The sequence below is a fragment of the Pelodiscus sinensis genome, chromosome 10 (assembly GCF_049634645.1).
Source record: "Pelodiscus sinensis isolate JC-2024 chromosome 10, ASM4963464v1, whole genome shotgun sequence".
Lineage (NCBI taxonomy): Eukaryota > Metazoa > Chordata > Testudines > Trionychidae > Pelodiscus > Pelodiscus sinensis.
In genome coordinates this window covers 49,451,414-49,477,135 of record NC_134720.1, presented here as the reverse complement: position 1 = coordinate 49,477,135, position 25,722 = coordinate 49,451,414, and the positions used below count along the sequence as shown (strand labels likewise).

General features: G+C 64.9%; 1 protein-coding gene across 1 annotated transcript in view; it reads right to left on the bottom strand.

Annotated features, from left to right (window-relative positions):
- Nucleotides 1-1,573: 1,573 nt before the first annotated feature.
- The window catches only part of LOC112543923 (solute carrier family 12 member 9-like), a 46,844-nt gene continuing 22,695 nt past the window's right edge, over nt 1,574-25,722 (bottom strand). Inside the window, exons 8-13 of the mRNA XM_075938147.1 lie at nt 24,008-24,090; nt 20,482-20,606; nt 11,080-11,272; nt 6,021-6,195; nt 4,782-4,928; nt 1,574-4,050 (exon numbers count right to left, since the gene is read on the bottom strand). Coding sequence (XP_075794262.1) covers nt 3,257-4,050; nt 4,782-4,928; nt 6,021-6,195; nt 11,080-11,272; nt 20,482-20,606; nt 24,008-24,090 — 1,517 coding nt within the window. The 3' untranslated portion in view covers nt 1,574-3,256. The remainder of the gene's footprint in view (nt 4,051-4,781; nt 4,929-6,020; nt 6,196-11,079; nt 11,273-20,481; nt 20,607-24,007; nt 24,091-25,722) is intronic.

Genomic DNA, 25,722 nt, shown 5'->3' with positions numbered 1-25,722 from the left:
CTCCTGGGGGACGTTACTGCACTCTGTCGTGAACATACCAAACGTTGTTGCAACCGCTGTGATCTGTTTGCATCAAGTCTTGTACCAAGTAGGCCAAGCAGGAGGTCTATAGAAAGCTTGTGACTCGCTGATTCTACTGCTGCTACTCGTGGGCATGTATCATGTGCGTATGTGAAGATACGAGTGTTGGCTCTGTGCCTGTGTTGCAAATGTTTGCTTCTGGGAGACGTCAACAAACTTGGCCGACTTAGTGCAAAAGGGGGCCAGTCAAGTGAACGTCAGCGCTTGCCTGACAATGGGCCCAAAGTGGTGCCAATCCGCCTCCGAGGAACTTTGCTGCGACCGATCAGACCAGCATGTCAGTGTGATGTAGTGGGCAGGGCATACCCTCTGGGCAGCCACTGGGCTGGGGGGACCCCTACTGGCTGGTATCTGTAGCACTGCCCAGCTGGACGGCTGCCTTAAGTCATGTAGGCAAAGACCCAACCTGTCCGACTGGTTGAGGGCAGGTAGGGAACAAAGGAAGGGAGGTTTCGGGGGAAGGGGCAGTTGCTGGCTGGGAAACATGAAGGAAGCAGCCTTAGCTGAGGGCTAAGGGTCTAGTGATGACAATGGACCCCCTAACCCAAGGGGTCTGAGGCATCCTGGCCCCGACTCCTGAAACCACATCACATCTGTGCTGTGCTGTATCCTGGAAGAGCAATAAACCACCTCTGTTCTACTGGCTGGTGGAGTCTCATCTTGCTGAAGACGGGGTGCAGGATTGGGGGGGGTCCCCGACGTGCCAACAGTCAGCCATGACCGCTAAGGGCTGAGTCATGCACGTGACAAACTCCAGCTGGGTCTTGCTTTCACACAGGAGAACAATGGGATTCCCTCCACATGGGCAAGGCTGTAAAGAGGATTCTGGGGAGTTCCTCCAGGTTTGCCTTCAATCCAGCTCATCTCACCTGGAGCATCTTTGCTATGAGCGGAGCCCAGAAGGGCTGATGGTCCACCCTAAGAAAGGACGTATCCAGAAACTTATAAGACGGCAGAACAATCCATCTCTGCTACCAGCCTGTGCCAGGAACTTTGTAATCCATGTATGTAATTTAATTTAACAATTTTACTCTCAACTTTTTCTTTCTTTCTTTCTTTCTTTCTTTCTTTCTTTCTTTCTTTCTTTCTTTCTTTCTTTCTTTCTTTCTTTCTTTCTTTCTTTCTTTCAACAAACCTTTAGATTTTAGAGTCTAGAGGACTGACTCAGCGGACTCTTTTGGTAAGATCTAAGGTATACATTGACCTGGGACTGTGGCTGGCTGTTTGGCATTCCTCCTCCCTTCTGCATTCCCCCGCAGCACTGGTTCACCTCTCCCACCCTCCAGGTCTTCACCGCACTGTGCTGTGTCTGCCGCTAAGGCCCCTGCTCTGACCCCGAGCCCCCTTCACTCCCAAATCACACACAGGCCAGCGATGCCATAGGCTGGCCTTGCCCCCTCCGTCCGGAGCTGTCTCCCTACGCTTCGCTCCCCTCCACCACCCCCTGCAAGAGCTGGGCCAGCCTGCCAGCACATCCGCCCTCTGCTCACACAGCCCAGCTGATGACCCCTATACCAATCTCCCCATGCTGGCTGGCCCCTCAGCACAGCCATGCTTCAGTCTCACCCACGCCCTGGCCCCACAAGCCTCTTCCACTGCCCTCCAGCCCCTGCCTCTGCTAAGCACTCCGAATGCTCAGCCATGGGTCTCCCTAGGCCTCCAGCGCACCAGAACCAGCCTGGCCAGGCTCTGCTCCACAGCTCGTCCTTCCTGGCTCCCGCCACTGTCATCTGCTGGGTCTCCGCCAACCTCTATGCTCGGAGCGTCAGCGTGTCCCTCGGCAGCTTCCCCGCCCCCCATGTTCTGTGGGGGCTCCCAGAGGTCTGCTCCCTCCCCCCTAGCTCTGGCTGGGGCTCTCCTCTGCAGAGGCAAACTCACTCCCCCTCGCCAGGCTGAGGACTCACCGTTCCCTCCTGCCCCGCCCCCCAGCCTGTCTCCTGTCCAGACTGAGCACAGCCTGTCCCTGGCATCTCCTAGGGGACGTCTGGCCAGGGAGCTGCTAATCGCCCCTCTGAGCCTTCCTCTGGCTCTGCCTTCCTTCCTCTGTCGCTGGGCCAGCTCCACCCCCTCGTCTGCTGCCCGGGTGCCTTGCTCAGGTCCCCATAGCCCAGCTGGGTCCAACCCCTGCGGAGCCCTTCCGCACAGCGGCTCCACATCTGGACCTCCCTGTCCATCCATGTGGCCAAAACTGTTGGCCATGCTCTGCCCCCCTTTCTGCGCCGCACCGGCCGCCTCTCGCTCCGGCCTCGACAGGCGCCACCCCGCCCCTTGTGTCCATCCAGCCCACAACTGCGCGGCTCCGTTCTAGCCCAGCGCTGGGTCCGTCACCCCTCCACGCCCCCTTCTCCCAGGCTGCCCGTGACCCCCCGAAGGTACCCTGCCTCCCTTCAAACTCTCTTGTGAGCCCTGCAGCCAACGGGAGGGGGTCAGGCTGCCGGTGGACAGAGGGTGCTGCTCCGGGGCACCGCGACAACATCAGACCCGGCTTTCAGCCTCCATGGCAGATTTATTTCAGTACCGTTTCAGTGCAAATAAAGCTACTGGCAGTTTCAAGGCACGTGCCCTGCCCTGCCCTCGTGCACGGCTGCCCCATAGCACCTGCCCAGGTCTTGTTCCACTCCACATGTGCGTAGAGCCCAGCCGCCAGCTTCCTGGGCACGTGGAGACTCCAGGGCTCTGGCCACTGGCTCCTCATGTCTCACGACAACCAGCCTCTCACCACTAGGGCTCCCTGCCAGTCACCGCTGCTGCCCACGCTGCTGGGGGGTGACCTGTTCTCCAGCTGAGGCCCATCAGTTCAGCTACTCGCCCCCAGTCAGTGTCGGGACGAGAACTCAGGCGACCCGAGTTGCCACCCAGCCTGCTCGTCCCCACATGGCACCGACTGGCCCAGGAGCCATGACTGCAGCTATGGCCCACATGCCCACAGGGCCTGGCTTAGAGAGGCCAGAGAGCCGGGAACCCACAGAGCAGCCCCACGCGGGCCCGCCAGGGCTGGGCGGAACAGGCACATCACCCAGCTGGCAGCGTGGCCATGGGGCCGCAGAGCTGCGTGAGCGCAGGGAGCCTCTCAGCAAGGGTGGCACGAGGGGAGCGCTTGGGAGGGGGGTCTCTGCCAGGGAAGCCCTGAGCCAGCCTGGTCCGAACGCCGCAGTCCCCTTCCCCGGCCCGGGCGCTAGAGCTCGGTGCTGGTGACGGCGCTGACGCCGTGCACCAGCAGGGTGGGGCCCAGGTCCCGGGTGAGCAGCTCCAGCTGGTGCAGGTAGCTGGGGTAGAGGCTGGTGTCGGCGGGGGGCCGGGGCAGGTAGAGGAAGCGGATGGTGGGTGAGGGGCTCTGCTCCAGGATCAGCCTGTTGGCGGCTTGCAGGTACTCGTCGGAGATGCAGGTGGCGTTGCCAGGGAAGTTCATGGCGGCCTCCTCCGGCCTGGCCTGCCGCTCGTGCTGTTTCTGCCAGTGCAGGGCCACCACGGCGTCCCAGGGCACCATGTGGATGGCAGCCTGGATGCGCAGATCCTTCAGCAGCTGGCGCAGCTTGTCCTCCTGCCCGCGGGTCCTGGCCCCCGTCTCCACGCACAGGAAGAGGCGGAGCTGGGCGCGGCGCCAGGCCCGGGCCATGCTGAGCACGCAGGCCATCTGTAGCAGGAAGAGGCTGCAGGTGTCGGCATAGCGGGCGCTGTCGGGGCGCAGCAGGTTGAGGGGCCAGACGTCGATGGAGGGCGCCTGTGGCTTGTCGAAGTGCTCGAAGGCGCGGGCCAGCATCACGTTCCGCAGCATCTTCACCGCGTCGGCCACCACGGACACGTACTCCTGGGGCGACAGCCGCCTGGGGGCCCCGGCCTTCCGCACCGGGGGGAAGCTCAGACCCACCGCCGCCTCGCCATCCTCGAAGGCCGGGTGCCGGGCCAGCTCGTCCTGCGGCGCCGCGCCGTCGTAGAAGCCGAGCACGATGGTGTTGGGCCTCATGCCACCTGCCAGACAGTGTGTGGCGCGTGGTTAGCTGTTGGGGCTGCCCCCCAGGGGCCCAGCTCAGCCTGGGAGTACGGGGCCAGCCCCTCCCTGCTGTGGGGTGCATGGGGGCAGCCGGGGCTGGCCTGCCCTCAGAGCAGCACCCAGGCTGGCGACGGCCCACCGCACCACCCTCTGCCTGCCTAGTGGATGCGGTGCCAGCAGGGGCAGTTTGCAGCGCCAGCAGTTTGCCAGGGACTACTGAACGCCGGCCCCAGGCCCGAGGACGTGGGGAGTTCCGCTAACATCGCTATGAAGCTGATTTGTGCCTCAGTTTCCCCTATGTGGCACCCAGCAGGGGCCTCCCAGAGACTGGTCCAAAGCTGGGGACATGGGACCGATCCTGTGGCGCTGTGACACCAGCCCATTCCTTCAGCAAGGCTGGGTCACTAGCTCCAGTTCTCCCGGGGGGGAAGGGAGCAGTAGCTGGTCTCCCGGGGGGAGCAAAGCCATGTCCTGCCACAGCTCTGTCACCATCAGCTGCCACCATCTGGCTAGCGGGACACCCACAGGCCTGGCGCTCACAGAGGGCCCCCCCAATGCAGCAGGAGGCCGAGGGATGTGCTGGGCCCTGCCCCGCAGCTGCTGGGAGCCTACACTGCCCTTGCAGAGGACCTGGCAGGCAGTAACCCTGCGACTGGGCCCTTCCCGCGGCACAGCCAGCGTGCACTGGGCGCTGGCCGCGGCGACTCACCCAGCCCGGAGATGAAGAGCAGCTGCTGGACGCCGTGTCTCACCGAGTCGGCCAGCGTGAGGTTCACAAAGGCTTTGATGTTCAGCCTGTCGACCAGCAGGAGCCAGGAGTCAGCCTGCGTCTGCAGGGGGTCGGAGGGCAGGGAGTCTGGGGGAGATGGGGCAGGCAGTGAACACAGCCCTCTCCCCCGCCTGCCCGCCCTGTGCCCCACACCCCGGGGGAGCTCAACTCCCGGAGCAGCGCAGTGCCAGTGCGGCTCCGAGGGGTCTCCCTGCAAGAGCCCCCACCGGGGGTCACCCCCAACCCCGAGCCGCTCTCCCCTACGGCCTGGATCCCCGGGCATCGGCTCTGTCACCATGGCAACCCCACTCGCTCCTGCCCCATGCCAGAGCCTGTGGCACCCGGCCCCAGGCCCTGCTCTCAGTGCGATGGCGCCCGCGGTTCCCGGCCCCAGGCCCTGCTCTCACTGCGATGGCGCCCGCGGTTCCCAGCCCCAGGCCCTGCTCTCGCTGCGATGGCGCCCGCGGTTCCCGGCCCCAGGCCCTGCTCTCACTGCGATGGCGCCCGCGGTTCCCAGCCCCAGGCCCTGCTCTCGCTGCGATGGCGCCCGCGGTTCCCAGCCCCAGGCCCTGCTCTCGCTGCGATGGCGCCCGCGGTTCCCGGCCCCAGGCCCTGCTCTCGCTGCGATGGCGCCCGCGGTTCCCAGCCCCAGGCCCTGCTCTCGCTGCGATGGCGCCCGCGGTTCCCGGCCCCAGGCCCTGCTCTCACTGCGATGGCGCCCGCGGTTCCCGGCCCCAGGCCCTGCTCTCAGTGCGATGGCGCCCGCGGTTCCCGGCCCCAGGCCCTGCTCTCGCTGCGATGGCGCCCGCGGTTCCCGGCCCCAGGCCCTGCTCTCGCTGCGATGGCGCCCGCGGTTCCCGGCCCCAGGCCCTGCTCTCAGTGCGATGGCGCCCGCGGTTCCCGGCCCCAGGCCCTGCTCTCGCTGCGATGGCACTCGCGGTTCCCGGCCCCAGGCCCTGCTCTCACTGCGATGGCGCCCGCGGTTCCCGGCCCCAGGCCCTGCTCTCGCTGCGATGGCGCCCACGGTTCCCAGCCCCAGGCCCTGCTCTCCCTGCGATGGTGCCCGCGGTTCCCGGCCCCAGGCCCTGCTCTTGCTGCGATGGCGCCCGCGGTTCCCGGCCCCAGGCCCTGCTCTCGCTGCGATGGCGCCCGCGGTTCCCGGCCCCAGGCCCTGCTCACCTAACTGCGCCAGCTCCACGTGGCCCAGCACGTACAGGCCGCTCTTTTTGAGGTCGTTGACGAAGCTGATCAGCTGGAGGCAGGACCGGGGGTTCTGCACCACCAGCAGCATCTGGGGGCGCCAGAACTTGACGTGCTCCTTCCGGACGTCCAGCATCAGCAGGTACTTCCGGACCTGGCGCAGGGCAAGGCAGAGCAGGCAGTCAGGGCACAGACACCCCATGTGCGAGTGGTGCCCTCCCACTGCTCCGGGTGCAGCCCCTGCGGTGGGGGGGTGCTAGCTCGGCAGCCCGCCAAGCACCCCCCCAGCCACATCCACGCGGCGGGGGCTGCTCTTTCTTCCTGCCTGCGGGCAGTGCCATGCTCAGCGTGGGCACTACCCCAGCGCCAGGGCCTCTCCGCGGCAGGCCTGCGTGTGATCCCATTTGGGGTCACGTCCCGGCAGGAGAAAGGTCACTCCTCGGTACACGCCGCACCGGTGGTTTTCCTCACGCACATGCTCCCTGAGGCCAGGCCAAGATCTCTGAGGGGAGGAGCGGACGAGAAAGAAAATCTTCAGGGTTGGGGGAGCGTCGGGGTTTGGGCTCCAGAGCCCAGCCGGGCTGTGCGGCCCATTTGCCCTGGGAACCCCCAGGGCACAGAGCTGGATTTCAGGCAGCCGCATGAATAGCCCTTCCTGAGCCTCGCACACTCCGCCCAGCCAGCTCCCCAACCCGTGGCAGCCCCGCTGAGCTTGGCCCCAAGACCGGGAACCTGGCTGATCTCACACCAGTGCCATGAGGAGACACCCGCCCTGGCCTGTGCAGTAATGTGAGATTGGGACCCACCTCTGGGGGCGGCTCCCACCGCTCCGCCCGCAGCTCGGATGAGGACACCACCTGCCGCTGGAAGCAGCTGCTGGCCCCTGCAGGGTGTGATTCTGGAGTAGCCTCACAGAACGTAAGAACAGCCAGACGGGGTCAGACCAAAGGTCCATCTAGCCCAGTGACCTGTCTGCCAGCAGTGGCCAGCACCAGGTGCCCCAGAGGGAATGAACAGAACAGGGATCGCTCCCCGTCACCCATTCCCAGCGTCTGACAAACAGAGACTAGGGCCACCATCCCTGCCCGTCCTGGCTAATAGCCATTGATGACCTAACCGCTATGAATGTATCATGCTCTTTTTTTAACCCTTTTATAGACTTTGGCTTTCACAACATCCTCTGGCAAGGAGTTCCACAGGTTGACTGTGTTGTGTGAAGAAATATTTCCTTGTGTTTGTTTAAATTAAAACTTGCTATTATTTCATTACCATAAAATCACAAGTATCGTGCGCACTTTTTTCCAACTTTTTGGGGTCAAAGTCGGGGTGCGCATTATACATAGGTGTTATTTTTTAAAGTTTTATTTTGGCAGTGCCCTGGCTCGCTGCCTGCCCAGTGCTCCTTCAGGCTGTGCCCAGAAATTTTCCTGCTGCAGCACGGCGCGGTGGTCGCCTCCCCGCCAGACTCCCGGATAAGGCAAGGAGCCGGCAGCACCGCCAGGCTGCAGCGCCCTGGCTCACTGCCTGCCTGGTGCTCCTTCAGGCTGCCCCCGGAGGTCCCCGCGGCAGGCACGAGCTCTGCGAGCACCAGGGAGGGAAGAAGCTGTGCAACCCAAACCTCTTGGGCAAGCCTGCAGGTGGGAGCAGCGCGTCCCTCCCTCCTGCTCTCCTGCAGCCCGGGGCTGCCTCCGGGAAGCGGGCGAGGCTGGGCCAGGTGCTGGCGGGTCGGCTCCTGGCTGCGGGACAGCCACTTGTTGGCAGAGGTTGTGGGGCTGCTAAGCTCGATGGCTTCAAACCCCAGGGCGCATTATACATAGTTCAGATTTTTTCATTACGCTAAGATTCCAAAGTCAGGGTGCGCATTATACATAGGTGCGCATTATACTTGCAATGTTACGGTAATTAGTTTTTGAGTTATGAGAAGGAGTAAATAACAGTTTCTTATTTATTTCTCATTGGCCATGATCTTATAAACCTCTATCATCTCCTCCCATAGTTGACTTTTTTCGAAGCTGAAAAGTCTTACTAATCTTTTCTCATATGGAAGCTGTTCCAAACCCCTAATCATTTTTGTTGCCCTTGTCTGAACCTTCCCCAGTTCCAATATATCTTTTTTGAGATGGGACAACCACATCTGCACGCAGTATTCAAGGTGTGGGCGTACCATGGATTTATACAGAGGCAAGGATATTTTCTGTCCTATTATCTATCGCTTTCTTAATGATTCTCAACAGTCTATTTGCTTTTTTTCCACTGCCGCTGCACACTGAGTGGATGTTTTCAGAGAACTATCCACAATGACGCCAAGATCTCGCTCTTGAATGGTAACAGCTAATTTAGTCCCCATCAGCTTTGAATGCATAGTTGGGATTATGTTTTCCCAATATGCATTACTTTGCCTTTATCAACATTACATTTCATCTGCCATTAATGTTACCCAGTCCCCTAGTTTCGTGAGATCCTTTCAAAGCTCTTCGCAATTTGCTTGGGTCTTAACGATCTTGAGCAATTTTGTATCATCTGCAAATTTCCCCATCCCCCCACTGTTTACCCGTCTCCAGATCATTTATGAATATGTTGGACAGGATGGGTCCCAGGACAGACCCCTGGGAGACACCAGGAGTTTCCTCTCTCCACTCTGAAAACTATTTATCCCTACACTTTGTTTTCTATCTTTTAACCAGTTACCAACCCATAAAAGGACTTTCCCCCTTATCCCATGACCAGTGGTGACTGCTAGGGAGGGACACAAGAGAGACACTGGCCACATGACCGCCCTCCCACATGACTCTGCCCTGTGCCACCCCTCATCTGGGGGAAGGCTCCGCCTCGTCCTGCCCCCACTCCACTCCTTCCTCCAAGCTCCCACCCCTGCTCCACCACCTCCCTGCCTCTTCCCACACCTGCTCCACCCCTGCCCCCAAGTCCCTTCCCCCGAGTAACGTGGCCAAGGGGACTAGTGGGGCGCCTGGTGCCAGCAGCAGGGTTTGGGACCCCCTGCACTTGCTGGCGGCAGCGGGGGGAGAAGTGGAGCAACCCAGCCCCAGTCTGCTCTGCTTCCCCGGCTCCCAGCTGGGTTGCTCACTGTCCACCACCGGCTGCCAGCCCCAGCCCCTGCATGTCTCCTGGACTGCCCTGGGCCCCATGGGGGCCCCCAAAGCGTGGGAGCTGGGAGGGTTGGAAGAACAGTCCTATGAACTGGACGGCTGTGCCCACTGGCTGCAGGCCCATTGCCCCTCTGTGAGGAAGTGGGGAGTTTTAGGGGTCAAAGGGGGGTGTTGCATAAGTGCCCAGCAGTTACCGGTTTGACGTGACAAAGCGGGGGAGTTTGTTGTGTCAGGGAACAGCCCAGAGTTGGAGCCGGGGTGTCTGGGACCCTGGTGACCCCGACCCTGCTTGGAGGACACAGCCAGTTCTGGCCGGATGACAGACAATGGGCGGCAGAGAGGGACCCCGGCAACCGGCCCAGGTGGCCCCAGCGAGGGGAGAACATGGGACGGAGGAGAAGAGGCAGAGAAGAGAGAGGCCAGGTGACCCTCTTACCTGGGGAGAAGACAATGGACGGGGGAGGGGCTGTTGCTGGGGATACTGGAGGCTCTGCTGGGAGACTGTTGGCTGTTTTGGGGGACTGAGGGCAGAGCTGGCAGGACTGAGCTGGCTGACGGGTGGGCTGGGGGCCCAGGGCCCAGGCCTGACTGATCTGTTGCTGTGTTCAAAGCTCAATAAACCCTTCTGTTTTGGGCTGGCTGATAGTTTCTCTGGTCTAGAGAACAGGGGGGCACTATTCCTTCTGGGAGTGGAGGCCCTGGGGGTCCAGAGAGAGTGGACCCCTCGAAGGGGCTCACGGCGGAGTCAGGTGGCTGACGGCTCTGAGAGGCACCGTCCTGGAGTCGGAGGGGCGGATGCCCCAGGTGAGAGCGGGCACCCCAAGAAAGGGTCGCTGCACTGGAGTGGACTCCAAGAAGTGGCTTCCACACTGGAGAGGGGGGTTCCACCCAGGAGCCGAGAGGCCAAGTGTGAGCCGTGACAACCTCCCTCAGTGGCATTGGGGGGCACGTAACCCTTCATGTCGCTCCAGACTATGACAATTTAGTTTGCTTCAGAGCCTTTGGAGAGGGACCTTCTCAAAGGCTTTCTGGAGAGCTTAGCACCCTAGATCCACTGGGTTCCCCTTGTCCACATACTTGTTGACCCCCCTCAAAGAACTAATAGACTGGTGAGGCATGATTTCCCCTTATAAAAACCATGCTGAGTCTTCCCCGACAAATTATGTTCATCCACGTGTCTGACAATTCTGTTCTTTACTCTCGTTCCAAGCAGTTTGCCTGGTACTGAAGTCAGACTTACTGGCGTGGAATTGCCAGGATCACCTCTAAGCCCTTTTTTAAAAACTGGCATCACATTAGCTAGTCTCCAGTCATTTGGTACAGACGTTGATTTAAGGGACACATTACAAACCACAGCTAGTTGTTCTGCCATTTCAGCACTCTTGGGCGGATGCCATCTGGCCCTAGCGACTTATGACGGTTTAGTTTATCGATTTGATTCAAAACCTCCTCTAATGACACCTCACTCTCGGGTCGTTCCCCAGATTTGTCCCCTACAAAGAATGGCTCAGGTTTGGGAATCTCTGTCAGGACCTCAGCCGTGAAGACTGATACAAAGAGTCCACTCCGGTTCTCTGCCACGGTCGTACTGTCCCCGAGGGCTCCTTCAGCCTCTCGACCGGCCAGCGGCCCCTTGTGGAGCAGGCATCCTGCTTCTGAGATACGTAACAAATTCCCGCCACATTTATCCCGGCGGCAGACCCTTGGCCCCAGTCGTGCCGCTGGAGGAACCTCGCGAGCTGCCAATCGGCACCTGAGGCGCTGCTCCCGAGAAGGAGTCTGATAAGATCGAGCGGGTGTTTTCAGTGCTGACGCTGAATGACAGGTGTGTGGGGGGGGGGGGGAACGAGCCTACCACCAGGACAGGGAGGGAAGCACCTGGGAAGGGGCAGGACTCGCTCACCTGCGGGCAGGGCGGCGCGGACGCCTACCTGGTGGAAGATGAGGGCCTGGCTGATGTAGCCCCAGCTGCTGCTCGGTGACAGGTAGTGCAGGGCCAGCAGCAGCAGCAGCATGAAGGCCACGCTGGCCGAGGCGTAGATGGGGCTGATGAGGAACATCATGATGCCGCAGCCCAGGATGCCCAGCACGCAGGTGTGCCAGGTGAAGTACTGGAACGTGGGCCTGCAGGGGAGAGCGGAGACGGCGCCTCAGCCCCAGAGACGGAGAGAGGGCTCCTAGGGGACGCTCGGGGTCAGGCTGGCTCTAATCGAGCTGGGATGGGATGCCGGAGGAGGGGGAAATCTCTCCCCCACAAGAGCTGCCAAGGGGAGAAACCGGACCCAGCCCAGCAGGGACATCGGGAGAGGGCAAGTCAGGGCCGGGCACTACTCCCTATGCTCCCACCCCGTCCCAGTCAGAGCTTGGGGCCTGCGGGATGCGCCCTCCAGGCCGGGCGGCACCCTGCCCGCTGGGCACGGCTATTCAGTCACAGCTCAGCGGCCTGCGATGGCTGGAGCCACTTGCACCCCGTGGAACCAGCAGGCACGGGGCCAGCCCTCTGCCGGGCGAGACCACGACTGCCAGCACAGCCTGGGCCTGGCCACACCCTGGCTGCCTCCCCACTCGGCACGACTGGAAAGAGCCCTACTTGGCCCCTCCGCGCTGCAGGGGAGGGAGCCGAGGGCTCCGTGGGGCAGCTTTATCGCCAGGAATCCCTCCATGTTTTAATTTCCAATTGGGGGGCTCGGAGACAAGGATGAGCCCTGTGGAAAACCAGCCCCCCGAGCTTGGGGACAGCACACGGGAGGGGCCTGGCTCTCCAGTGGCAGGAGCAGTCACCGGCAGGCGGGGCTCGGCTTGGGGGGCTGCCTGTGGCTTAATTACCCGGGGCTCGTCTCCCCGCGGTCTGAGGAAGATTTAAGGGAGGCTGGTAATGATGCTCCCCAGCCCTTAGCAACAGCCCAGCAAACCAGAGACAAAGGCCGGGGGAGGGGGGGGGGGCTGCTTCTGCTCTGAAGGGAAAAAAAGGTGAATAATAAAGCGAGATTGCGGCTAAGTGGGGAATCGATCCTCAAACGCTCCCCCGCCCCCCACCCCGCAGCAGCGCCCGGCTGGGACGTTAACGCTTTGGATGCAGGCTCCTCCGGCGCCTCCCGCCCTCAGCCAGGGCCTCTCTCCAGAGCCTGCCCGGCTGCCCTCGTGCTGGGTGGCGGGGCCGGAAGCACCCGCTGAGCCCTGTCCCAGCACCTCATGGGGACGCTCCCTCAGCCAAGTGGGACCAGCCCAGGTGGGAGCAGAAGCTGCCAGGTTCTAGTCTCGGCTCGGCCTGGGTGGTTCCACACGCCCTCCCCCCCCAGCAGTGCCTGTCACCCCCGCACCAGCATGGGGAGCCATGGGCAGCCCAATTACCCGTACCAGGGAGCTGAGAGCTGGGCTCCTAGTGGGCCAAGGCCTCTCAGCCAGACCCACCAGCTCCCTCCGGGGAGCACGGGCTGCAGCATAGGCTGCCCAGGGGCCGGCCAGCACCCGGGCTGCTCCTCAGCAGGCGTGTTCCCTGGCAGGTCCCTTCCCCTGAGGCTGGCAACGGGAGCCAGCCCGGTCCCCGGGGCCAATGTCAGCAGGGTGAAGGGCAGCACTGCGGGATGTGAGGGGAATGCAATGGCTCGGAGCGCGGGGGCCTGCCAATCACCGCCGGGAGCCGGAGCCTGAGAGCAGCAGCCGGGATCGATTGGGGAAGGCATTTTTATCCCTCGTCTCCAGGCTTCCCGCGTGTAATCAAGGCTGAGGGGGCCCGATCCGGAGCAGTCTGGCGCCTCCTCTGCTCTGGCTGGAAGCTACCGGAGCAGACCCAGCAGCGCCTCTGGGGAACGGGCCCAGGAGCAGCTATCGACAGGGGGACACCCCACGCTAGGCTGCCGCGCCTATGCAGAGGGGCTGGGAAGCCCTGGGGTGGGCGGCAAGGTACGGGGAGGCTGACAGAACTAGGTGACTCTTAGCCCCCGTGTCACACCATGACCAGCCCGCTCGGGCTAGAGCAGTTGGCAAACCCTAACCTGGGCCTCAGTTTCCCCATCGATCTTGAGGGGAAAACTGCGGCTCCAGCCAAGCTCAATTCAAGGCTTATTTCCCTTCAGAAACGTGCCTGGCTCGTTCATTAGCCTTTCCACCCGGGCCTCTGCTTCCCCAGCTGGCGGCGGTGCCCAGCAGAGCGGGGTGGGGGGAGACGGACTGACAGTTTCCATCTACTTAGTAACTGGCGCTCAGGCCGCAGGGACCTCTACCCGGCCCAGCTCCGGGGGACGCTGAAGACATGAATGTATGTGCACACCTGGGGGGGTGGCATGTGGGTGTGCTGGGGGGGGTGCAGAGCTGGGTCCCCCCTGATTTTTAATGCCGTGTTGCATCTCACCAGAGCACTGGCCGCTCGCAGCCCAGCACCCTGCCGTCCTGCCCCCGCAGCCTCAGCAACCCGGGGCAAATGCAAGATCTCACCGGGCCAGCTCTCGTCTCCTCTCCCTTCTGCCGGGCCCCACCACAGCTCCCCCCGGGGTGGGTCCGCGCACACCCCAGTGCCTGGAAAAGGGTGCCCCGGCTGTAGGCCCCAAAAGCCCGAACCCAGAGTCCCGCGTGACCTGTGCGGGCGGCTTGGCGAGGACGAGAGGAGAATGCAGCCAGGCTGCCGGCTCAGGGCTCGTTAGCTAATGGAGCAGAGGAGGCCGCTAACTGCTCTTTGTGCGAAAAGGAGCCCGGTGCTGCTCTGGGTAGGGCAGCGGCCTGCAGGGAACGTGCCTGACGTGTCCTTGCGTGGCTGCCCCAGCGGCAAGGCACGTGCATGGGCTGCCGCCAGCCAGCTCCTCTCGGCCTGCTGCTGTGCCCGGCTCACTCAGATGGCTCCTCTGCCTGCTCCACCCTAGACCAGCTTCCCATCTTCCGCGGCTCGCCCCACCCAGCCCGCTAGTTGCCACTGGGGAGCAGACAGACGCTCGGCCACGTGGCCGGGTGGAGCCCTTAGCCACTGCCGTCTAGACTGATGTGACACACGGGGTGGCGTCTCTGCACTGCACGCCCGCTCCTCAGCCGGAGCCAGGCCCGAGAGCAGCAGGAGCCGTCCCGTGCCGAGCACAACGCCATAGCACCTGCCTCTTGTGGGAGTCGCCTTGCTGGGCTGAACAGCGCTTGGCGGTGGAAACCCCTCCAGGTCTTGCCATTCCTCAGGTGGGGGTGTGACGTGGGGGGGCTGTCTGCTCTGTGGCCCGGTGGGCTGTGATGTGATTCCCACTGACTCACCCACATGTGGATTGGCCCAGACACTGAGTCCCGATAACAAGGCTCTTCCCAGAGGGAGAGACAAAGGGAGGGAGGCGGAGACGGCCACCTGGCTGGGGGGCAGGGCCTGGGAGCTGGGCAGTTTCTGGCTAAAGAGCATGAAGGAAACAGACTAAGCTGGGTGCTGTTGGGGGGGGGCAAGGGACCCCCTAACCCAAGGGGTCTGAGGCACCCTGGCCCTGACGTCTGTGCTGGGCTGTATCCTGGAGAAGCAATGACCCCCCCTCTGTTCTAGTGGCTGGCGGAGTCTGTTCTGGCTGCTACGGGGGTGCAGGATGGGGGGGAACCCCGACGTGCCATCACGGGGGGGGGAGCTCAGTGTCCAGAGGCTGCAGGAAGACCCGTGGCCCCCCAGGGGACCCAGCTGAGTGAAAGGGGGAGCCAGCAACCATGCCCAGGGCTGGCGATCCCCTTGCCAGGAGCCTTGGACAGTTTTGGAGCAAGCCAGGTAACCCCCGTCTGCAGCAAGATGAGACTCCGCCAGCCAGTAGAATGGAGAGGATGTCTGGCCTCTGCGAGGTACAGCACAGCCCAGGTTCTATGTGGGCATCGAAGTGAGGGGGCAGGCAGCCTCAGACCCCTTGGGGTGGGGTCCACAGGTCCCTGAACCCCCAGTACTCAGCTTAGTCTCTTCTCTTCATGTTTTCCCAGCCAAGACTGCCCCTTCTCAAAGCCACACCCTTCCTTTGTTCAACAACCTTCCCTGCTCAGGTGAGCACTGGTTAGGCCCTGGTCTAGGTGACATGAGGTCCCTCAGGGAGACCCCGCCGCTGGGCAGTGCTTACAGACGCAAGCCAGTAGGGGTCACCCACAGCCCACAGCCCAGCACAGCAACCAGCAAATGCCCAACCTGCCCAACCAGAGTGTACTGCATGCCCACTACGTCACACCAGGTCATGCAGAGACTGCAGCCTTGGAGTTCTTCATCCCCAATCTGCCTGGGAGATGGGCACCGGGCAATGTCCCCATTTCACAGGTGGGCAAACTGAGGCAAAGCAGGGGCACACCTTGTCCAAGGACAAATCACAACCCAGGAGTCCGGCCGGGCTTCCAAGCCTAGCTCAGCCCCATAGCTCACAAACACTGCCCGAGCCAGAGAGCTCTTTGAGGATGATTATCATGGGGGAGAAACCGAGGCAGCACTCTGGAGATGGCTTCGCCAGGGATGTTCCAGGGCATCGCTGCCCGGCTTCGCTCCGCGCTGGACGCGGACCAGCCTTGCCAAGAAACGCCGCGCCACTGCGTTGCCTGCGTTTGGTTTCAATTACAACCCGGTCTCGGGGCCGTATATCAAGGCGCTGTGCGTGATTTACAGAGCGTGGTACAATATAATCACAACTCGGCAACAATGTACAGGCCAGATTTACTTCTCCCAAGCAAATATGTCTCTGAGTAATTCATTATCCAACAGGGCTTCCGCTCACAACTCATCCCTGAACCATTAGCCAATCAGATCGGCCCCCATGGCGCATCACCAACGTGCTGTCCAATGGGGCTCCCAGATCCGGGCGCACGGTCGGCTCCCCGCCCCACGGGAGCCATGCTCACGACCCGTCGCTGAGCCGTGAGCCAATGAGGCACCAGCTCACAACTCACGCTTAAACAACCCGACTTTGGTTTATTGCACCCCAGATTTACGGCTTCTAAACAACTTATTATCTGACACGGCTCAGCTCATTGAAAAGCCGAGGGACGGGTCATAAACAATTCATTACCCGCCGCGCCGCCAGCCGCCTGCAGGCTGAATCAGCGCCAGCCCCTGGCACGGGTGCGGCTGGCCCTCCTAGCAGCCGATCCTCTGGGGACACTTCCTGCCCTCGGCTGCACAGCTGAGCTGGGGCAAATTCAGGGCGGGGAGCACGTGGAGAAAGAGCCGACGCCCACTGTCCTCACCCCACGGCAAAACGTGACACCCACCAATGGCCCCGGGGCCACGGCTGAAGCCCGATCGGCCAACTGCCTCCGGGGCCTCCGAGGGGGAAGGGTCGTGTCTCCGGAGCAGCTGGTCGGCTCCGAGAGCAGGGCGCTGGGCTAGGAAGGGTACAGACCTGCCCATGGCCGGCATCTGGGGCCACCGCCTGCCCGTCGCTGGCAGGGGGCAGCTGCAAGGGAGGAGAGGAATGCAAGGAGAGAGCCAGCAAACCCCGACAAGCCTGATGGGGGAGCCAGGCAGGACCCGGGGAGGGGGGGGCTAGTAGGGGGGACTGTGGTTGTGGTGCACAGGGCCTGGCCAGGCGCCAGGCCGCAGGACCCGGAGGGGGGCTAGGAGGAGATGCTGTGGTTGTGGTGCACAGGGCTTGGCCAGGCGCTCTCAGCCCTGCTCCTGCACTCACGTCCCTGGGAGGTGTGTGCGGCCATGCACAGGCATGTAACTCTGAGCTCGGGGAGGAGAGGGGAGTCTAGTGGTTAGAGCGGGGCGGCTGGGTTCTCGTACAGCCGTGGCACAAGAGCTGGAGCTATTCCTGGCAGGCCAGAGGGGGCTACTCGAGGAAGGGCAGAGGGGCTGAGCGCCCCCCATGCTGGGGAAGCTATGCCTGGAGTGCGGGAGGAGGGGGCCGTGGCTCAGCTGAGGGGAGGGGCAGTGGCTGGGTGTGGGGGAGGGCCTGGGGCAGCCCAACAGCTCCGCCCACCCTGCCCCCAGCCCTCGGCCGGGGAAGGGGCCCTGTGAGACAGGGCCTGCGTGCTGGGGAGGGGAGGCTGTTCCAGCCGGGCTCTCTCCTATCCCCGAAGCCAGCAGTTGCTCCCCACGTCGCCTCCCGCCCCCTCCTGCCTCGCTCCATAATAGAGCTTAATCACAACATCCATTAGGCAGGGCCCCGCGCCGGCAATTACCATTTCCAGCAGGCCCCCGCCTGCGCTAATGCAGCCAGCTGGGAAAATTGCTCTCCGCCTCGCCACCGCCGAGCGGCCCCCTCCCCAGGTCGCTCCAGCCGCAGCCCCCGTCGCCGCGGCAACCCTCTGCACCCCCGGCCCATGCCAGTGCCCCCAGCCCCTGGGAAGCAGGAGTGGAGGGGCCTGGCCGCTAGCTTGAAAGAGTCTTTCTCCTGCTCTGCTGGCTCTCCGGCCCCCTCGTCCCAGGGGCACGTTCAAGAGGGAGCGACCCCTGTTCAGTGCGTGGTGGGGCGTGGGAGGTGGCACGGAGGCTGTGGGACACATACGGAGCTGAAGCCTCCTGCTGGGAGGATCAGCAGAGAATAAGTCACCCTAATGCCCAGTCAACACCCATCAGTAGGTTTCAGAGTTAACGCCGCCATTGCGCTGATGTTGGGCAAGTCGTCCCACTCAGTGCTTGGTTCAGGCTGGCTGCAGACTCAGGAGGCTCCCACCTGTGCCCACCCCCCCTAGAATTGGCACCCTGGCTTCTGCCCTTTTTTGCCTGGGTGATCCTGGCTAGAGCAGGCGATGGCCTGGCCCACGGGGTGGCTCCACTCAGACCCGCAGCCCGAGCCAGCCAGAGCGGGGTACCAGCAGGCCAGGGTGCCCATGCTGGAGCGGCATGGGAGTGCAGAGGAGGCAGGCGCACAGAAGCTGTTATTTTCTCTAATTGTTGTTTTCACTGAAAGGTAATTAAAATCCCCTTTTTATTTCGCATGTCGGAGACCTGGGGGGGGGGGGGGGGAGCGGCATGGCTGGGAATGGGGGGAGGGGATGCTGGGGGAGGGGATGCTGCATTGAAGCAGGGGAGGGGGAGATGCTGGATGGGGTGGGCGGAGAGCCCCTCAGCCAGCCCAGCCCCACTGTAACCAAGCCAAGCCCCTCCCCCCAAGCAGCACATGGGCTGCCCTTGCCCCCACCCCGAGTTACCTCTCCCCTCCCCCTCTTTGGGGCTGTCCCTCCCCCTGCTCTGGGCACTCATGGGGCACTCTTCGCACCCTCTCCCCTCTGCCTGGCACAGCTTCCTGCCACCCCCGGCCCCTGCCCTGTCCCTGCTCTGGGCCTAGGGTATCAAAGGCCTCGAGCTCTGGGGTTTGATACCCCAGCGCTGCCCCATGGGTCTGTGGAACTCTCCACCACCGCGGCAGCGCTTGCCGGTCCACGGGGCCGGACTTAAGGGCCACCCCAAAATGCCGAGCCCCTGCTCCCAGGCCAGGCGCCCGTACCTGGATAGTGCCACAGGGCACAGCCTGCACACAGCGGAAAGACCCCGGTGAGGCAGGTTTGCCCCAGCAAGCCCCGTGCTCCAGGAGCCGCAGGGAAGTGCTCTGAGACTCCGGGGGGCGAACAGGGCAGCCCCGGCTCCCGGAAGGGCTGCAGAGCAGCCGGATACTGGTCGCCAAGGTGGCAGTGTCTGCTCTCCGGGAGTGGGGGCCTCTCTGGGCCCCGGGGCTCAGATGCCCTGGGGTCTGGGCTGGGGAAGGGAAGGGAAGGGCGGGGCGGGTTTGCGCAGAGTGACGTGTCTGAGATGGGCGCTGCCCTCAACAGGAGGGACCCATGGAGAAGCCAGCCCCACGAAGTGCTGCCCCCCGCAGCCAGCCCCTCCCCCGGTCCCCACAGCATCGCAGGGCCCTTCCTCGCGCCTCCAGCGCCCTAGCACCCCAGCTGCTCCTGCAGCGGCCCAGCGGGAGCCTTTGCCAAGGGGCTGATTCGCGCTGGGGAGCAGCAGCCGGGGGGACGGAGCGAGGGCAGTGCAGACGGAAGCCCCTGGCTCGCCCCCACCAGAGCAGCCCCCCAACTCGCCCCCCAGCTGGGGGCACAGGGGACCCAGGAGAGCAGCGACAGTCTGCACAGTGCATGTTCCCCAGGCCACCCGGCACGCCCCCTCCCTTCCAGCCAGCCCCGGCGGGCAGCAGAGTCCCCAGCAAGCCCCAGGCGCCGGGGACAGCCCTGCCCACACCCCGCTCCAGGGCGCCTTCGGAGCGCCAGCTCCCAGCCCAGCCCCCCTGCAGGCGGGAGCACCACAGCCTGAGCCGTGCCCGCTGCAGGGACCTGCCTGTGACCCCTGGGGCTGGAGGGGCCGGTGCATGAACCGGGGCCGTTTTCACTGGACTCCTCACACCAGGGCCTGGCGGCGCAGGGCCCGCTCTTCCCCACCCGCAGAGCACCCCACGGCAGTCAGGACCCTGCCCCACGCGCCCCTGGACACACGCCCCAGCCAATGGGGAGGGAGGGGAAGGGCAGCAGGGAGAGGCAGCGCAGGCTAGTGGGGACAACGTTACCTGGGACTTATCAGAGCTGGGTTCTGCCCTGACCTGTGATGGGACCCCCACCCCCTTTGGTCTCCCACGCAGCGCGGCAGGGGGGACATCCAGCCTCTCGCCCCTTCCCCAGCAGGGGGGGACCCCCCCCGACACTTCCCTGCTCCTGTGGGGGCCGCGATGCCCCGGCGATGCCCCGGCGGCCAGGCCAGGCCAGGGCAGCAGCTGGCGGCGCAGGCGCAGGCCGAGGTTCCAGGAAGGAGGCCGATCTCTCCCCTCGGTTTAATTACCGCTAATGGAAGGCGCGCTCGCGCAGCGGGACACCGGCCATAAATTTCCCACCAATCACCCGGCGCGCTCGGGGCTCGTGTGCGCACTGGGTGGGGGTGGGGGGGGGCGTTTTCCTGGCTAAAAACGGTATTTGCTCAAGGGCAAACGCTCTCTCACCAGGCTCATAACTGCTTATTACCCAGTGCCGGGCTCAGCTGCATGGGGTAACAGGGGGCATGTAGATCGCAGCCCCCCCCACCCCCCGGCACCGTGAGAGCACGCGGGGGGGTTCACATTGATTAGTTCACGCCCGGCAGGGGGAGGGGAGCCCATCGGCCAGAAGCAGGGGGTCCCTGCCCCACAGCGTGACCCACACCACCCCCGCATGCGAGTCACTTGCCCGCTGAGCTCCTGGGGGGCACCCAAGCGGCCGGACTTAGAGGCAGCAGCCGGAGGAGACCCTGTCCAGACCATCCCCCGCGCACTCAGTCTGGAGGCAGGGAAAGTGGGGATCCCAGCCTTGTGACCCGCCTCCCCGGGGGTGCCCAATCACCGGCCCAGCTGGCCCCGCTGCCAGGCAGGACACTCGGTGGGCACACGTGCGTCACAGCGGCTGGTGCCAGCAGAGGGTCCCCGGCCCCAGCGCGCCCCCTCGGGTACCTGAAGTTGGGGGCCGACGCCCACTCCAGGGCCAGGCAGGCCAGGTCCACGGCGGCGTAGACCAGCAGGAAGAAGATGGTGACGATGGCCGCGATGGTGTTCAGCTTCCCGGAGAACAGCACCAGCTGGGGAGACAACGCGCGTCAGCCCCTCCGTGGCCGGCCCCGCCCCGGGAGGAGCTGGGGGGCGCTGGGGCTGGGCGAGCCAAACCCACGGGCCTTGGGGGGCAGGAGGCTGCGCTGGCTGCACCCAGCGGCAGGGCCGGGGGCACCACCCGCTCTGACCTGGTGTGGCCCGGGCAGCGCCGAGCCAGCCAGACACAGGGTCCCTCTGGCCCACGGAGGGCAGCCGGGAGGCAGCTCCTCTGCCATAGGGTCCCCTTGGCCTCTCCAACCGGGGCGCCCCCCTGCACGGAGAGACTGGCACCGCGCCTCCCCTGCCAGCGCTCCCAGTGCCAGGCCCTTCGCCAGCTCCATGCCGGCCCAGCCTTGTTCACCTCACAGGGGGACCACAGAGAGAAATCCATCCCCTCTGCCCCACAGCCCCCCCACTTGGGGGTCACTGCATGGCCCCCCGTGACCCCTGGAAGCAGTGCCAGGGCCAGACCCCAGCCCGAGGAGCTGGCGTGGGCAGAGCAGGGGCGGTGGGGACAGGCTCAGGGGCAGGATAATGGCCCCTTCTGGCCCCGAGGGATTCAACAGCTCCCCCCTCCCCACGCCGGCCAGTCCTGCTATGCTCATTCCGTGGGCAACCAGCCACGTGCCCCTGTCATGGCCAGAGCCCCTCGCCCGGGGCCAGACCAGCTGGGAGCCGAGGATACCGGTGCCAAAGCAGCCCAGCCGTGGCCGAATGCCCGTCCTCACGTGGGCCACCCCACATGGGGCACCCACAGGGACACTGGCCGTGGCAGGTCCAGGGCCTCAGCCAGGAACGGCTTGTCTGAGGCTGCCCGCCTACGTGTGGCCACATGGCCTGGGATCTCCACTGGCTCCCGGGGGAAGGGCTGATCAGAGGCTGGGGTGGGGGGCTCACTGCATCTGGCTCCTTGGGCCCTGAACAGTGAATGGCCCCGGCCCTAAGGCCCAGCTCTCAGGTAAAGGGGAGTGCGGAGGGGCATGTGGACCATACCCAGCTCTGGGGTGGGGGTGTGTGCAGGAGGGAGGGAGGGCCACACCCAGCTATGAGGTAAGGGGGGCATGCAGTGGAGCCACACCCAGGATCAAAGGAGGCCACGTGGGGGAGCCACGTCCAGGGACAAAGGAGGCCACGTGGGGGGGCCACGCCCAGGGACAAAGGAGGCCACGTGGGGGAGCCACGCCCAGGGACAAAGGAGGCCACGTGGGGGAGCCACGCCCAGGGACAAAGGAGGCCACGTGGGGGAGCCACACCCAGGGACAAAGGGGGCCATGTGGGAGAGCCACACCCAGGGACAAAGGGGGCCATGTGGGGGAGCCACGCCCAGGGACAAAGGGGGCCACGTGGGGGAGCCATGCCCAGGGACAAAGGAGGCCACGTGGGGGAGCCACGCCCAGGGACAAAGGAGGCCACGTGGGGGAGCCACGCCCAGGGACAAAGGGGGCCACGCGGGGGAGCCACGCCCAAGGACAAAGGGGGCCACACAGGGGAGCCATGCCAAGGGACAAAGGGGGCCACGCAGGGAGCCACACCACAGGGGGTGGGATCTCAGCTGGACGCGGGAGAGCCGCTGCATTCTCGGGGAGCTGGAGCTGCGCTCCCCCCACGTGGCCGGGAGCCGCTCTGCACCGTGGAGCCGTGGGGCTGGCAGCTCAGCCTGACCCGCAGCAATTGCTCCATGCGGGGCGCTTTAGATTATTCAACCCATTTAAGCAATTGGGAATTTCAGCTCGTTGGGAGCTTAATAGCGCCGAGCCGCGGCAATCGTGCCTGGCTGCTCTAATGGAGCGCCGCCCCCCCCCCCCCCGCCCTCGCGCGCCCAGCCGTTTGCCTTTGATTTATAATTCAGTTAGCTGCTCATCAAGGGGAAGGCTGGGAGCTGAAAGGGAGCAAACCCCAGAGCCAGCAGGAGCGGGGGCCAGGGACAGCCCTCGGCTAGGTGCTGTTGGGGGGGCTGGGAGCCTGGGAGGGGCCATTGCGGGAAGGCTGCCGAGTGCCACTAGCAGCTAGGACATGGAGTGACGCCCTACGGCTGGCACGGTGCCCCCGGACAGTCTGCCTGGGGCGATCGGCTCCTCGTGCCAGCCCGGTGGGGTCCCGCAGCCCCGGGCAAGCGGCCCACGTGGCCTGCGGCTGGGCTGCACTGAAGGCACAAAGAGCCGGATCCTCAGAGGCATTCAGGCTCCTAACTCCCACTGGTTTCACGCAGTTGGGCTCCCAAATCCCTTGTGTCCGTGATCCCCGGCTGTCTGCTGACGTGGTTCTGCCCCGGCCCACGGCTGGCCCTGGGCCCCCCCGCAGCCCCGGCCCGCGCCTGCTGTCCGCACGCGGGCTGGGCGCCTGGCCCGGGGGGAGGGGTCTGCCTCTGAGCTGGCTCCGGCGTGCGTGTGGCCGTGTTCCGTGCCGGCTAATGGGGCAATTTTTTAGCATTACATGTATTTGTCCAATTTGGCGGAGTGCAGCCGCGGTCGCTCCCGGGCTGCGGAACCGGCGCCGCCTGGCCGCTGCTGCAGACGGGCGGAGGGCAGGCCCTGGGCACAACGCCATGATCCATTCGGCTGCTGAGCGACGCTCCCCCCCGGGCTGGGGGCCCCTTGCACCCGGAGCTGGGGAGACGGGTGTCTGCTGGGGGAGCCCCCGGCCGCGCGCACGGCCGGAGAGCAGAGCCCCGGCTCTCACGCCTGACCACAGACCACCAGGTGATGGCCGGGTGGCCCCCCAGTCCTATGGACTCTAATGGGAAACGAGGCCCCACAGGGAGCCGGACCCACCCCGAGGGGCCGGAGAGGAAGCTGCCCAGCCAGGGGCAGTACCAGGTGCCAGAGAGGGGCAGCTGGCTCTCAGTGAAAGGGCTGAGTGGGTCCAGGGTCCCACCGGCAGCAGAACTTGCGGGGCTCCGAGCTGGGGACTGAGTTGGGGGCTACCCTGCCCGGGGGTTACCGGCCAGCCAGGGAGGAGCCTCCAAGCCCGTCTGCCACACAGATCCTGTGGCTCCCCCTCCAGGACCTGGCCCGTCACTGCACCAGCTCAGCAGGACAGGGCCGTGCGCTTGCACCCAGCCCTGATCTCCCCATTTCACAGGCAGGAAACTGAGGCAGGGTCTCCAAGGTTCCCCGGGAAGCCTGTGGCAAGCTCCCTGAGCTCTGGAGTCCCAGCCCACAGCCTGAGCAAGACGGTTGACTGGCCCCTCTACATACACGCCTGGTGCCCCTGGGCCTGCGCCCTCAGCCAGGCCCCACCCACCAGGCGGGCACCATGGCAGCTGCGCTCCACCTCAGAGGCGGCTGCATCCAACCGCTCCTTGGGTCTGGCTCCGGGCTCCTGGGCAACGAGGTGCCCGGCGAAGCGCCCGCAGTCAGCGCCCCCGCCGTGCCCTGCGCCGCCGACTCACCTGCACCAGCACCCAGGACATGAGCACCGCCACCCAGGGGTTCCCGCCGCCGGAGGTTTTCTTCGCCGGCGCCAGGGCTCTGCCTGCGGGGAAAGGACGCGGACGCTCCGTGAGGGCGGGTTTCCGAGGGGAGCAGGGGCAGCACCAGCCTCGGGGCAGGGACCTGCGCTGGTTACCATGGCAGAGGCCCCAGCCAGGACAGTGACTGCGGGTACAGCCCCTCCCAGGGCTGAGCCAGCGCGGCCCAGCACCAGTCCCCTAGCGCCACACTGGGGCCCTGGGTTAGCGCTGAGTGAGGAGACAGCGCCCCCTACTGGCCCCACTGCCCCCTGCAGCACAGCGCCCCCTACTGGCCCCACTGCCCCCTACAGCACAGCGCCCCCTACTGGCCCCACTGCCCCCTGCAGCACAGCGCCCCCTACTGGCCCCACTTCCCCCTGCAGCACAGCGCCCCCTACTGGCCCCCACTGCCCCCTGCAGCACAGCGCCCCCTACTGGCCCCACTGCCCCCTGCAGCACAGCCCCCCCTACTGGCCCCACTGCCCCCTGCAGCACAGCGCCCCCTACTGGCCCCACTGCCCCCTGCAGCACAGCGCCCCCTACTGGCCCCACTGCCCCCTGCAGCACAGCACCCCCTACTGGCCCCACTGCCCCCTGCAGCACAGCGCCCCCTACTGGCCCCCACTGCCCCCTGCAGCACAGCGCCCCCTACTGGCCCCTCTGCCCCCTGCAGCACAGCGCCCCCTACTGGCCCCTCTGCCCCCTGCAGCACAGCGCCCCCTACTGGCCCCACTGCCCCCTGCAGCACAGCGCCCCCTACTGGCCCCACTGCCCCCTGCAGCACAGCACCCCTACTGGCCCCACTGCCCCCTGCAGCACAGCGCCCCCTACTGGCCCCACTGCCCCCTGCAGCACAGCGCCCCCTACTGGCCCCACTGCCCCCTGCAGCACAGCCCCCCCTACTGGCCCCACTGCCCCCTGCAGCACAGCGCCCCCTACTGGCCCCACTGCCCCCTGCAGCACAGCGCCCCCTACTGGCCCCACTGCCCCCTGCAGCACAGCACCCCCTACTGGCCCCACTGCCCCCTGCAGCACAGCGCCCCCTACTGGCCCCCACTGCCCCCTGCAGCACAGCGCCCCCTACTGGCCCCTCTGCCCCCTGCAGCACAGCGCCCCCTACTGGCCCCCACTGCCCCCTGCAGCACAGCGCCCCCTACTGGCCCCTCTGCCCCCTGCAGCACAGCGCCCCCTACTGGCCCCACTGCCTCCTGCAGCACAGCGCCCCCTACTGGCCCCTCTGCCCCCTGCAGCACAGCGCCCCCTACTGGCCCCACTGCCTCCTGCAGCACAGCGCCCCCTACTGGCCCCTCTGCCCCCTACAGCACAGCGCCCCCTACTGGCCCCTCTGCCCACTGCAGCACAGCGCCCCCTACTGATCCCCACTGCCTCCTGCAGCACAGCACCCCCTACTGATCCCCACTGCCTCCTGCAGCACAGCGCCCCCTACTGGCCCCCACTGCCTCCTGCAGCACAGCGCCCCCTACTGATCCCCACTGCCTCCTGCAGCACAGCGCGCCCTACTGGCCCCACTGCCCCCTGCAGCACAGCGCCCCCTACTGATCCCCACTGCCTCCTGCAGCACAGCGCCCCCTACTGACCCCCACTGCCCCCTGCAGCACAGCGCCCCCTACTGATCCCCACTGCCTCCTGCAGCA